The 13199-nt window shown below is 40.2% G+C and overlaps 1 protein-coding gene across 2 annotated transcripts in view; it reads left to right on the forward strand.

The window, feature by feature from the left end:
* The window catches only part of tgfbrap1 (transforming growth factor, beta receptor associated protein 1), a 76402-nt gene extending 69996 nt beyond the window's left edge, over nt 1–6406 (forward strand). For both annotated transcript variants that reach the window (XM_068033818.1, XM_068033819.1), the window contains exon 12: nt 1092–6406. In XM_068033818.1, coding sequence (XP_067889919.1) covers nt 1092–1280 — 189 coding nt within the window. In that variant the 3' untranslated portion in view covers nt 1281–6406. The remainder of the gene's footprint in view (nt 1–1091) is intronic.
* Nucleotides 6407–13199: the final 6793 nt, after the last annotated feature.

A 13199-nucleotide genomic window follows, 5' to 3' on the forward strand; every position in this document is an offset into this window, starting at 1 on the left:
CTCACGCAAGCTCCCACCATTCTTTGCGACCCTGCATTCTGGTTTCTGTCACATCAGCACTGAAACTGCACTAGTCAAAATCACCAATGACATCCTCTGTGACTTCAACTGTTTCATCATTCTCTTCAACCTCTCCCACTACTGGCCATTCCATTTTCCTCCCTTGTCTGTCCTCTACAGTCTATCTTCATGGCAGTGCTCTTTCCTGGTTCAGGTTTACACCTGTCTTTGGGACTATAGGGCCTCCAAGGACTCTTGCCAGTGAGTACACAGTGCAGTAGTACATTCTTTTTTAAAAAGAAGAGCTTAGACCAAACATAGTCTGAGGTTTTGCTTGGAATGTTCACTCAGTGACCAGCTCAACGCCCATTGTCGATGCCCTAGCCTTATCAGGGTTCTGGGGAGACATAATTGATTCAAGTCCATTGAGAACACAATAATGTCTCTCTCTTCAAGCTAAGGAGGTCTCATTGAGTTGAAGAACAAACAACATCTACCGTAAAAGTATAGTGTTGGAGGGCTAACCACACAACGCACTCTGCTTGTCTGTTCTGGGTACCAATATGGGAGTCCTTGTTTTGGCTTTACCTCTGTATGGAGTGTACATTTGGCTTTTAGAAATACCTATCTGTGCTGCCAGTGTAAAATTTCACTAGGATCAAAGCCATAAAATTAAATGCTGTCTTATACCTCCAGTTTCACCCTAATGTTGCATCAAGTACATTTTATTTTTCTGTTGGCCACAAGATAGGAAAGCTTCAATAGCAAGTACTGACCGAACAGTGAGTGCAGCAGCTGTTGGTATGAGGGTGAAATCAAAGTTTCCAACTGTCAGTACCCAAAAAGTAATTTTTCAAAATCTAGGGCACGATGAACAAAGATGACGCACGCTACCTTTGTGTTTTGTACTATACAATAGTAAAGGTTTGATTTTTATTTCAGTTCCAAATTTTACACACAAGATGTCTTGTAATATTCTGTATCACAGGGTAATTAGATATTTTTACAGTGCAAGTTTAAGATCTTAAAAACTGAGATGAACTGAAACATAGCCCCCTGTTTGTTTTTGTTTTCTACTCTTCACCTTTCAGGTAAAATCAAGAAGAAACATTATTACACTTTCAGAAAAAAAAGTCTGCCAAGTATGCCGGGGCTTTTTCACTGAGCCAATATTTGTACGATATCCAGATGGTGGTCTTGCTCACATCCAGTGTGCTACAAAAACCCACAACCTGCGTGCCACTGATCAGAACTTTACCAATCCTAGAAATCAGTCCTGAAATATTGGCCACAACAGAGTGGGTCGATCAGTTCAAAAATTGCATTGTTGAAGACTGTGGTAACGAAGAGGAACATGCTGCTAATCAAGAAGGAAGAAAAAGAAACTAGTCTACCAGAAACTTCCAGCAACCTATCTATTTGTAACTGACAGCACTGATTTACAACGTAAATGCAGCCAAGCATTACCTGTAATTTTAAATTCCCCAATACGGAAGGTGATGCTATGAGCTGTGCTGGGCAACATGCAGAAAAAACACTGATCTTCTGAAAACCTAACCATATTTAATATGGTGGCAAAGACTTCGCTTTTGTATTTCCTTATGGTTTGGAAATATTATTCCATATGAATTTAGAAGTATCATACTTTTTATCCTTTGAATTGTGACTTTCCATTGGAAATGTGTAAGCTTTCCCTGTTGCTCCTGAAAGAACTCCAACTTTTGGATCATTTTGAACATCTGTAATAGACTTCTGACTGCCCAATAATTGTCATAGAATAACTGATGGGGATGAACTATGGATGTGCAAGTCACACTGATTTTCGGCCAGTATGTATATAGTGGGAGAGCTGAGAGTCCATTTATAGACTAATGGTGTGATGCTCTATGTGCATCTATAACTCAGTCCTGACCAGCTGTTTTACACACAGAATTTGCAAACGTTACTTTTCTTCATATCCATCATTTAAATCTGACACTTCCATTAGTGACCGTGGATAACAGGCTGTCGAAGAATAATGGTGGGGGGAAGAGGAGAAAGGATCCCAAGAGAACAATCGTCGTCTGACCTCCAATATGCCAAGTTTGTGAATCTGTACATTCTGACATATGCATGTAATTTCCACAGAATTTTAAAGGGAAAGGATGAGAGATTGAATACAATTGTTTAAACTAAAATCTGGTCAGAGTTTGAAAAGATTGTCTTTAGCTGCTTTGTTGAGAATGCTGATTTAGACAAATAGTCTGGCAGCATAATAGTCAAACATTTTCTTAATACTATCAAGTCTATAGAAATGAGAACAAATAATTACTTTGATTCTGTTAAGTAATTGTTTATAATCTGCAGCCATATATTTTGTCAGTGCCATTAATATATTAACATAACAAAATTAATGGTTAACACTGGTTGAGGTTTGCTTAAGTAATCTCCCATCTTGTACTGATTATACTTCCATAGTAGTAAAGATTTAATTTGTAAATCTTGATTTATAGACAACCTCCAGCCTGGTCAAACATATCTTTTTCAGGTGTTCTGTATCCCCAAATGCTGAAGGATTTAGTAAGTATTTGATAAAAGATTTGTTGCAATTCTTTTTCACTCTTGTTATACCTTTGAAGGTGAGGATGATTTGAACTGCTTGCAACAGGACATGGGCTAGTAGAATGGGCAGAGAGGTGGTAAATGGAATTTAATACTGTCAAGTGTGAGGTGATGCATTTTGGCAGAAGGGATGGGGGAGGCAATATATATTTAATGGCACAGTTCTAAAGTGTGCAGGAACTGAGGGACGTGGGGGTGCATGTGCATTGATCTTTGAAGGTGGCAGGACATATTGAGAGAGTGGTTAGTAAAGCATATGAGATCTTGGGCTTCATAAACAGAAGCATTGAGTACAAAAGCAGGGAGGTTATGCTCAACCTTTATAAAGCTCTGGTTAGGCCCCAACTGGAGTATTGCATCCAGTTCTGGTCGTCACACTTCAGGAAGAATGTGAGGGTCATTGAGAGGGTGCAGAGGAGATTTACCAGAATGGTTCCTGGGTTGGAGATTTTAGTTCAGTTGGAAAAGCTGGGTTTGTTCTTAGAGCAAAGGAGATTGAGGGGAGATTTATTTGAAGCATACAAGATTATGACGGTCTTGGATAAGTTAGACAAACAAAACTGTTCCCATTAACAAATGGTACAAGGACTGGGGACACATTGAAGGTTTTGGGCAAAAGATGCAGGGGGAATATGAAGAAGCACTTTTTTTTTTTTACACAAGATGGTAATGACCTTGAACTCACCCACAAGGATGGTGGAAGCAGTGACGATCAATGACTTAGAGAAAGTTGGATGGCCACCTGAGAGAAATAGACTTGCACTGCTACAGGGATCAAGCTGGGGAGTGGGACTGACAGCAGAGTTTGGTGGAGAGCTGGCATGGACACAATGGGCCAAATGGCCTCCTGTGCCATAAATGAGACTCTGACTCTAAATATTTGTAATAATGGATAAAAGTGTCTTGAACATCTTGCTTACCAATACAAAAAATTAGATCAAAATTTGCACTTTACAGTATTGCTTCCATATCCTTCCAATGATTTTTTGGCAACCAAGCCTTCATTAACATCTCTATCTCCAGTGGCATTTTGTTTGATATACATTTAAAAGGTGACATCAAAATTTCCAATTGATTTCTGTTACATCAGACTTTAGAAGGTGTATTCTAAAGTTAAATGTTTTTCTATTACGTACATATTTTTACCATTTCTGAATTGTACCAGATTTTAAAAGGAAAACAAAAAATTTGATTGCTTCAAATAGCAAACAACCAAGTTTAAAAATTTCAGTAAGTTTAAACAATGCAATTAAATGTGGAAAACTGAACCAAAGTGCATGTTTACTATTGAATCACAGATATGCACTTACTGTTTCTGTGGTTTTGTAGTGTGTGCATATGCAGTAGTGCTGGTAGCAATATTGTATATATTGGATTATGATCTAAACTTTGTTTCCTCTGTGTGCTCACTGTAAGCCTGGTGACATCTAAGTGGAAACCTTTTTAACCTTTGCAAATTGCCTAATGTGAAGTAATTTCTACTTTAATTGTTGTATCTGACTGCTCTATTAAACTTTGCACTGTAAATATTTGGTTAAATGCTTAATTGTATAAATGTACAGATGACAATTTTAATAAATTCTGGGAAAATAGAATTAATTTGCATGAGAATTTTGAAGTCAAGGCATCAGTGAACCAGGAACTAATGTCAGTCTGGGAGCACGGGTGAGCAGGGCTTGGTGCAGGTTGGGGTAGGGGCAGCAGAGCTTTGACTGAGCTCGGGTTTATGGACATCACCACCATAATATTAAATATACTTTACAATATGTGATGTGAATTGTTATGATTGTATGCAGTGTATCCATTTGATAAGTTTTGAGTCATTGATTCAAGGATTTTTGTATGTTCTGACCTTAATATAACAAACTATGATCGAAGGATTAATGAAATATAGTCATCTCTAGTTTGCAATTTATTGCATATATTCTGGTTTAAAAATGATCAGAAATATGAACTTAATTTGAGTCCAGTTTTCTTTTAGAATTTGTGCTAAACTTGGGAATGTGAATTTGACTTCTCTAACTTTGCTGTTACCTCTCCTAACTCTCCTAATTGCTGCTTGATATCAATTTTCCTTTTTTAGACTACTTACGGATGTAAAAATTATTGAATACCCTTTCACTCCTAATTGGTCGTTGCCCTCTTCCAGGATTATTTCCTGGTTAGTCTGTGAGATGGTGTCTGTGGATTGCAAGACCAGTAGAGGAGCATGTGCAAGCTGCTGTCTGAACAGAGGATTTGTTGAATGTTCTGTTGGGTGCACTGACTCTGGTTTCAAAGCTTGTTTTTTTTTGTGACGGTCCATAGCTAAAAGTGAAACTAAAAACTTCAGGGCTCTGGAGAGACAGAACTTCTTGGGACCAGAGTCATCCCCAGATCACAAGATCACAGAGTTCAAGCAGGCTGTAGGCAATATGTACAGACAGTGTTTTGCAGACAAGCTGCAGAGGATGGAAGCTGGCCATTGGCAAATGAGTTGCTGCAGCTGCTTTTTGTGACTTAAAGAAATACTGATGGATCCACGCCATTAAGACTGTCAACAACAAATTGTATTTATATAACACATTTAATGTAATGTAACGTCCCAAGACACTTTCCAGGCGCATTATAAAACAAAAATGACACCGAGCCACAAAAGGAGATATTGGGTCAGATGACTAAAAGCTTGGTCAAAGACGTAGTTTTTAAGGAGTGTCTTAAAGGAGGAAAGTGAGGTGGAGTGGTAGAGAGGTGTAGGAAAGGTATTCCAGAGACTGGGGCCTAGGCAACTGAAGACACGGCCATAATGGTGGAGCAGTCAAAATCAGGGAGGGGACAAGAGACCAGAATTAGAGGAGCTCTGATATCTTGGAGGGTTGTGGGGCTGGAGGAGATTAGAGACAGAGAGGGACGAGGCCATGAAGAGATTTGAAAACCAGGATGAGCATTTTAAAATCCAGACATTGCTTGACCAGGTGCCAATGTAGGTCAGCAAATACAGGGCTGATGGGTTCAGGACTTGGTGTGAGTTAAGACACGGGCAGCCAAGTTTTGGATGACCTCAAGTTTGCGGAGAGTAGAATGTGGGAGAACAGCCAGAAGTGCATTGGAGTAGTCAAATCCAGAGGTAACTAAGGCAGGAATGAGGGTTTTAGCAGCAGATGAGCTGAGACGGGCAAAGTCGGGTCATGTTACAGAAGTGGAAATGGACAGTCTTGGTGATGGCACAAATGAGGTCGGAAGCTCATCTCGGGGTCAAATGTGACACCAAGGGAGAGGAATGGAGTCGGTAACTAGGGAACTGAGTTTGGAGCAGGGACCGAAAACAATGGCTTCAGTCTTTCCAATATTTAATTGGAGGAGATTTCTGCTCATTCAGTACTGGATGTCCGATAAGCTGTCTGATAATTCAATGACAGTGGAGGAATCAAGAGAAGTCGTGGTGAGGTAGATGTCAGTTTTCACATGTATTCCAACACCGCGCTTTCAGAAGATGTCGCTGAGGGGCAGCAGGGCTGAGGAGGTTTGGGAGTAGTGCATCGTTTTTGGTGGAGACTGTACCCATAGAGTTCGGGACTGCAGGGGAACTGCTGTCGGATGAAAATCCATAACTGAATCTTGGAACACAGGAGCTGGAAATCTACCTGAAGAAGTTCAGAGTTTTGAAGAACTTTGTGGCTGTTTGGTGCAATATTTAAGTGGACTGCCTAGTAAATCAGTGATGTCTATCTTTGTTGTATCTGATAATTAATGTGTAATCTGTAAACTATAGACTGATGTGTCTGTTTATTTCTTGTTCAATTTATGTTGATTTTGGTTTGATAGAGTAAAGGTTATAAAAGTGAAATCTTGTCAGTTTGTTAATTTTGGGTTATTCAGTAAAATTAATTTCTTTTGGGGTTGTTAATCTCCATGAGGATCAGAACACTATCAAAGGAAATATAATTTCCATATTCAAAACTTTTTGTACTCAAGTTACCAAGTTTAAAAACTTCATCAAAATGATCCATTATGCTAACTTACTCCCAACAGATTTTTCGCACGCCAAAAAAAGTATCTACTAGATGTTGTCTGAATTTGACTAAGGTTTCATAACAGGAAAGAAATATTGTAAACAGAAAAATCCAAATGTTATGGCCACGTGGTGAGGGATGTGGGTGGTTCCCACTGTTTAACTCCCTTGACCACGGCACATGTTTTTTGTTATTGGGGTTTAACTCCTTTGTGTTTTATTTGTCAAATGAACAGTGACAGGTTTTCTTGTAGGTTTAAAACAAGATTAATTAATTAATTATTGAGCGATATGCTTTATCCTGAAATTATCGCAACTGCATCCACTCATGCATTCACTCGCGAGCACAAGCACACAAGAGACAGGAAAAGGGATAAGTGGTTTTCAAGTGAGGTAGGGTCTCAGTTCATGGTAAACCAAGTTCTCGGTGGTTGCAGGCCTGGGGCATTTGTAGGTTTCTCTCTTGGTGGAAAGTTAAGTTTGAAGACGGGATCACTTTCAATTCACTGCTGCATGGGTTGGAAATGTAGAATTCACAGCAGGTGTTTCTGGCTTGCTGGATTTTCTCCTCAGCTGATAGCTGGACAAGTTTCTTGGTGATGCTTCTTTCCGTGTTTGTGTCTCTGTCGCTCGCTTTGCCTTTTTAAAGTAAAAGTTTGTCGTCTCAAATTCTGGTAGGAGATGCTTTGGTCTCCCATGGTGATCACGCAATGGCCCAGGATGAGAATAATCCAATTATAATGTTTCCACTTTATACCTTTTGTTTCAGTAGAACCCATTCAATTCAGGAATGTTTTAGGATGGGTGTAATTGACACCCCTCAACATAGTTAGGCATCTTTTCTAAACACTGTGGCAATGTTCGAATACCCAGGCAGCCATCTTTTGCAACATTGTCATTTTTTTAAAAACAAGTCAATTTTTATAACTCTTCAGTTTTAGACTGCAGTTTTTCATTGTCGCACTTCTCGTAAGCATGACGCAAAGTTTAGATAATTAAAGCATTCTGGAGGAATGACCCTTGGACTGCTACAATTGGAAAGTAACCGTTCATTCCATCAGTGTGTTTTTCCCCTTATAAACTATCCCAAGACAGGATGTGGTATAAACATACAGAACTGTTAATCATAGAATCATAGACATTTACAGCATGGAAGGAGGCCATTTGACCGATCATGACTGCGCTGGCCAACAAGGAGCCATCCAGCCTATTCCCACTTTCCATCTCTTGGCCCATAGCCTAGTAGGTTACAACACTTCAAGTGCATATCCAAGTACTTTTTAAAATGTTATGAGGCTTTCTCCCTCTACCATCACTTTAAGCAGTGAGTTTCAGATCCCCACAATGCTCTGGGGGAAAAAATATTCCCCTCTAATCTTCTCTAAACCACCTAAATCTATGCCCTCTAGTTATGGACCCCTCAACTAAGGGGAATAGGGCCTTCCTATCCACTCTATCTAGACTCCTCAAATGTATCGACTTCAATTGGGACTCCCCTCAACCTCCTCTATTCCAAAGAAAACAGCCCTACCCTATCCAATCTTTCCTCAAAACTTAAATTCTCCAGACCTGGCAACATCCTCATAAATTCCCTCTGTACCCTCAAGGGCACTTGCATGTTTCCTATAGTGTGCTGACCAGAACTGCACACACTGCTCCAGCTGTGACCTAACTAATGTTTTATACAGTTCCAGCATAACCTCCCAGCTCTTGTGTTCTTTGCCTTGGCTAATAAGGCATACGGGATACTTGCCTTTTTTGACTACCTTGGCTACCTGTCCAGCCACCTTCAGACAACTGTGGACATGCACTCCAAGATCCCTCTGTTCTTCTATACGTCTCTGTATCCTACCATTTATTGTGTATTCTCTTGCCTTGTTAGCCTTCCTCAAATGCATTACCTGCCACTTCTCTGGATTGAACTCCACTTACCACTGTTCCACCCACTTGACTAGCCCACTGATATCTTCCTACAGCTTTCTTCTTTATCAACCGCATGGCTAATTTTTCTATTGTCTGCAAACTTCTTAATCATACCCCCTACATTAGAGTCCAAATCATTAATATATAACCACAAAAAGCAAGGGTACTAGTACTGAGCCTTGTTGAACCCCACTGGAAAAATCTTTTAAGTCACAAGCACCCATCAATCATTACACTTTGCTTCCTACCTCTGAGCCAATTTTGGATCCAACTTGCCACTTTGCCTTGGATCCCATGGGCTTTTACTTTTGTGACAAGTCTGCCATGTGGAACCTTTATGAAAAGCCTTGCTAAAATCCCTATAGACTACACCAAATGCATTATCCTCACTGAATTTTTTTTGAGGAGGTAACCAGGAGGGTCAATCAAGTTAGTCAGACACTGCCTTCCCTTAACAAATCCATGCTGACTGTCTTTGATTTCATTGTCCCAGTCTATATGAAGATTAAATTCCCCCACAATTCTTACATTGTCTTTGCTACTCCAATAATTTCTTGTTTAATGCTCTGTATAACTACTGTTGGGGGGAGGGAGGGCCTTTAAACTACTCCTACCAATGTTTTCTGATTCTTGCTATTCCTAATTTCCACACACAATAATTCTACTTCATGATCTTCTGAGGCCAGACACTTTCTCACTTATGTCCTTATGTCATCCTTTACCATCAGGGATACCCCTCCTCCTTTGCCATTCTGTCTGTCTTTCTGAAATATTGTGTACCTGGAATATTTTTCAACCTTGATCACCTTGTAACCATGTATTTGTAATGGTGGTTTAATCTAAATCATTTACCTCTATTTGTGCCACTAGTTTATCTATCTTTATTGCAGATGCTTCGTGCATTCAGATAAAGAAACTTTAATTTGTTTTACTTCTATTCCCTGCAACGAGCTTATTCGCTGATGTACAGTTTTTGTTAAACTCTGTCCCATTCGGCTTGTCTTTACCCACAATGCTATACTGTTCCAATGCCTCGACCTTTCTCTCTGGATTTCTAAATCTCCCTTCCCCCAAACCCTCCCCCACTCTATTCATTCAAAACCTCTAGCCTTATCTGCTGGCGGACTCTTAAGTTTGTACGCTCTGTCCCTTCCTGCCACACTCTATCATTACCCTTAGTGTTATCTTGCTCTCTTGCCTTCTCCATTCTCTTTAAATTATCACATCTTCCCTTACTTGATCCCTCGTTTCCACTATTTAGTTTCAAGCCTCCTCTACTGCGATAGTTATATGACTCGCCAGAACACTGGTCCTAGCATGGTTCAGGTGAAGATCTTCCCAAAGATGCAGCTCCCGCTTTCTCCAGTACTGGTGCCAGTGCCACATGAATCGAAACCCATTCCTCCCACATTTTTGAGCCACGTATTTAACTCTCTAATCTTATTTACCCTATACCGATACGTTTGTGGCACAGGTAATAACCAAGGGATTATTACCTTTTGAAGTTCTGCTTTTTAATTTAGCCCCTAGCTGCTCATACTCCCTATGCAGAACCTCTTTTTCCTAGTCCTATGTCGTTGGTACCAACATGGACCATGACAACTGGATCCTCCTCCTTCCCCACGGGAGCAGCATTAACATAGGCAAAAAAATGCAAATGAATGAATTAAATACTTACCCGCTCCCAACGTCCGTTCTGGTGCCATATTGGTGGTGGCAGCCAGCACTGCCGCGCCTTTGCATCTTCAGCTGGAGATCCGATGTGGGACACTGGTGGAGAGGGGGAGGAGCAGATAAGTATTTCAGTGTGGTGGGGGGAGCGGGGTCAAACTATTTTGATTGGTGGAGGGGATGGTTGGAAGGGGTTGAAGTTAAAAATAATGAATTTTGTGGGCCGTGAGGTCAGGTACACAAGCTAAGTATTTGGGGGGGGGGGGGGTGGTTAGAGGGCAAGGAATGAACTGAATGGATATTGGGAGGAGGGTGGGAGAGGGGATAGAAACATTTCTTAAATGAAAAATATTTAAACAAAATATAAGGGCTGGAAACCTTTAAAAATGGTGTCAATGCCTGCGCAGTGGCACTGGACGCCCCCTCCATGTCATTGCGGGGTGTTGTCCGTCCCGGCCATTTAAATGAGCCGTTGCACTGAATGACATGGCTGCTCTGCGATGAGCGGTCCGCACATGCGGACCACCATCTTTGAAGCTCGCCGCTGAGATCGGTGGCGAGCATTTAAAATTCAGCCCACTGAGTCAGTTCAAAGATTACTCATTTCATAAAAATGTTTGCTGAACTGATGATCATTTGCTATAAAGTGCTGCCTAAGTTTTTGCCCATCTTAATGGTGCAATAGAAAGAGCATGTAATATACAGGATAGAATTTTTCCAGTACTAACAGCAGTGCAGTGACCTATAAAACAGGGTAGGAGTTATTGCCATCTGACAGCCAAAAAGAAAAAGCCTTTTGTATTCTGAGGGGGAGTACCAGTTTAATCTGAACATATGGCTTGGTGTGTTAAAGTTTAAAAAAAAAGTGGAATAATGAGTCTTCAAATTGGTGTTGTATCTGTGCTTTGCATTAGTTCACTCAATTTTTGCAAAGATGCTATACAGACTATTAATTAACATGGGTGATGCAGTGTGTTGGACCCCAGTATTTTGTGGCTTGCTTGATGGGGTGAAAGTGTCGCCTGTCTGCTGGTTATGCATTGAAATCGCTTAATCCAATTTTCAGTGAATGCTAATTACTGTATAATTGAAACCAGATTCTGTGACGCTCATGCCTGTATTTAATACTTGTATCAGAGAAGCTTAAAATGATTCCTTTATATAAATGTGACTTACAAGAATTTATCCCTCTTGAGTGCCCTAACCAGTTTTGAGGTGGTGCATGAGGGTTGTGCTACTTGATTTCTCCTCCTTCCCTGCTACACCCATCCCAACCCCTGCCACTCGCTCACCTTACTATCATCACCAAGTGATCCTATATTTTAAGGAACATTAAGTTCTTTTCCCCCATCTCTTCTGAAAAAATAAGTAGTAATATCTCTACCATGCTCTCTTCAATCTCTAATGTTGATTGAGTCTTGTGAATTTTGTATTTGTATTCTCTTGTTTATCGTCCATTAGTTCATTCCTTACTTTAGCTTTCAGTATTTTAAAGACTTGGATCATATCTTTCTTCAGACCTTTCTTGAGGAAAGTAATTTAGTTATTGGAGCTTTTCTTCAAAACCTAGTTCCCTAAGGCTTGAAATCAGTCTTAGCTCCACTCGTTGTAAGTTTTTTTTTCTCTGTTGAAGTACTGTGAGCAAAGTTCCACTCAATAATCCAGAATTGGTCTCCCCTTTTGATTTGTGCAATAACAGTAGAACTTGGCCTGACCTGTAATCTGTTAACTTCCAGCCAGATATTCCCCAGTACTGTATTGAAGGAGAAATTAGTAAGAAACTACATGTAAACTGAAATTATTTCTTCTAACCTAGGCCCAAAAAACACCTATGTAAAAATTGAAATTAATAACTGCAGTTAATATCCTTGAAATTGAATAACAATGAGCCCCGTTTTGAACACTCTATGTAGATCAACTCTCAACAATTCTAGCTGGTACTGTTATTCCTGAGGTCAAAGGTAGTTTGCCCTTATCAACTTGTGTTTTAATGCAACAGAACTTGAGCTACCGTCGGGGAGTCAAGAGTTAGGCAGAGCCGGCCCGAAAGAGGAGTTGAGGCCTGGGACAGATCAGCCATGATCCTATTGAATGGTGGGGCAGGCTTGACGGGCTGAATGGCCTACTCCTGCTCCTATTTCTTATGTTCTTTTGCATTGTCAAACGTGCTTTAATTATTTAGACCACCAACCCAAATGTCATCTATTTAGTTCTGTATGTTCTAGCAGTTTTTTTACTTTAACTATTCCTAAAGAATAATCCCATTTGTTCTAAGTTGTTCCACTTAATATAGCTGTAATGAGCTCCCCAGCACCATTTAGGTTGTATTAATGTGTGCTGCAGGGTGGAAATTGAGTTGGAATATTGGCCTTTGACCTCTGTGACCTGAGTTTGTTCAGGCCAGATGAAAACCCATTCTGGTTACTAAGTGCTGGAACACTGTAAACATAGCAACCATTGCAAATCATGCTACTCTTGAGTGAACATATACACACATTGCACCTGTTTCAGCTAAACAAAATATGTGACAGCCATTCGCTGGTTCATTCTTCAGGCCTTGATCAATCCAAGTCAAGCTGTCTGGTTTAAATTTCATAAACTGGTGCATTCTCCATGGCAATGCTTCTACTAATCAGAGTCCACTTGCCAACCAGTTAGCACTCTCTTTTCAGAGTATAAATTTGCTTTCTTTTACATTGATATTCTTGCGAATTGTCCAGATGAATGCAAGATGAAAAGCTTCAACAAATGTCTCTATTTTCAGCAATACTCAAATTTAACTTTACTGCAGTCAGTGAGGACAAATGTGTCCTAATCTAACAGAGTGAAAACGTCTAGAGATTCACCAGACTGCAAGTGATTGTTTTGGCCATCGGGCACTCCAAGGCAGGTCCAGTTGCATCATTTAATCTGTACGTTACTGGTTAATTAAAATTGTAATACTCCGTGTGAAAGTCAGAAACAATTCCTGCACCATGCTAAAGGCTAGGGGTCCTGACAATATTCTGGCTAG

Source organism: Heterodontus francisci, chromosome 6 (assembly GCF_036365525.1).
Source record: "Heterodontus francisci isolate sHetFra1 chromosome 6, sHetFra1.hap1, whole genome shotgun sequence".
NCBI lineage: Eukaryota > Metazoa > Chordata > Chondrichthyes > Heterodontiformes > Heterodontidae > Heterodontus > Heterodontus francisci.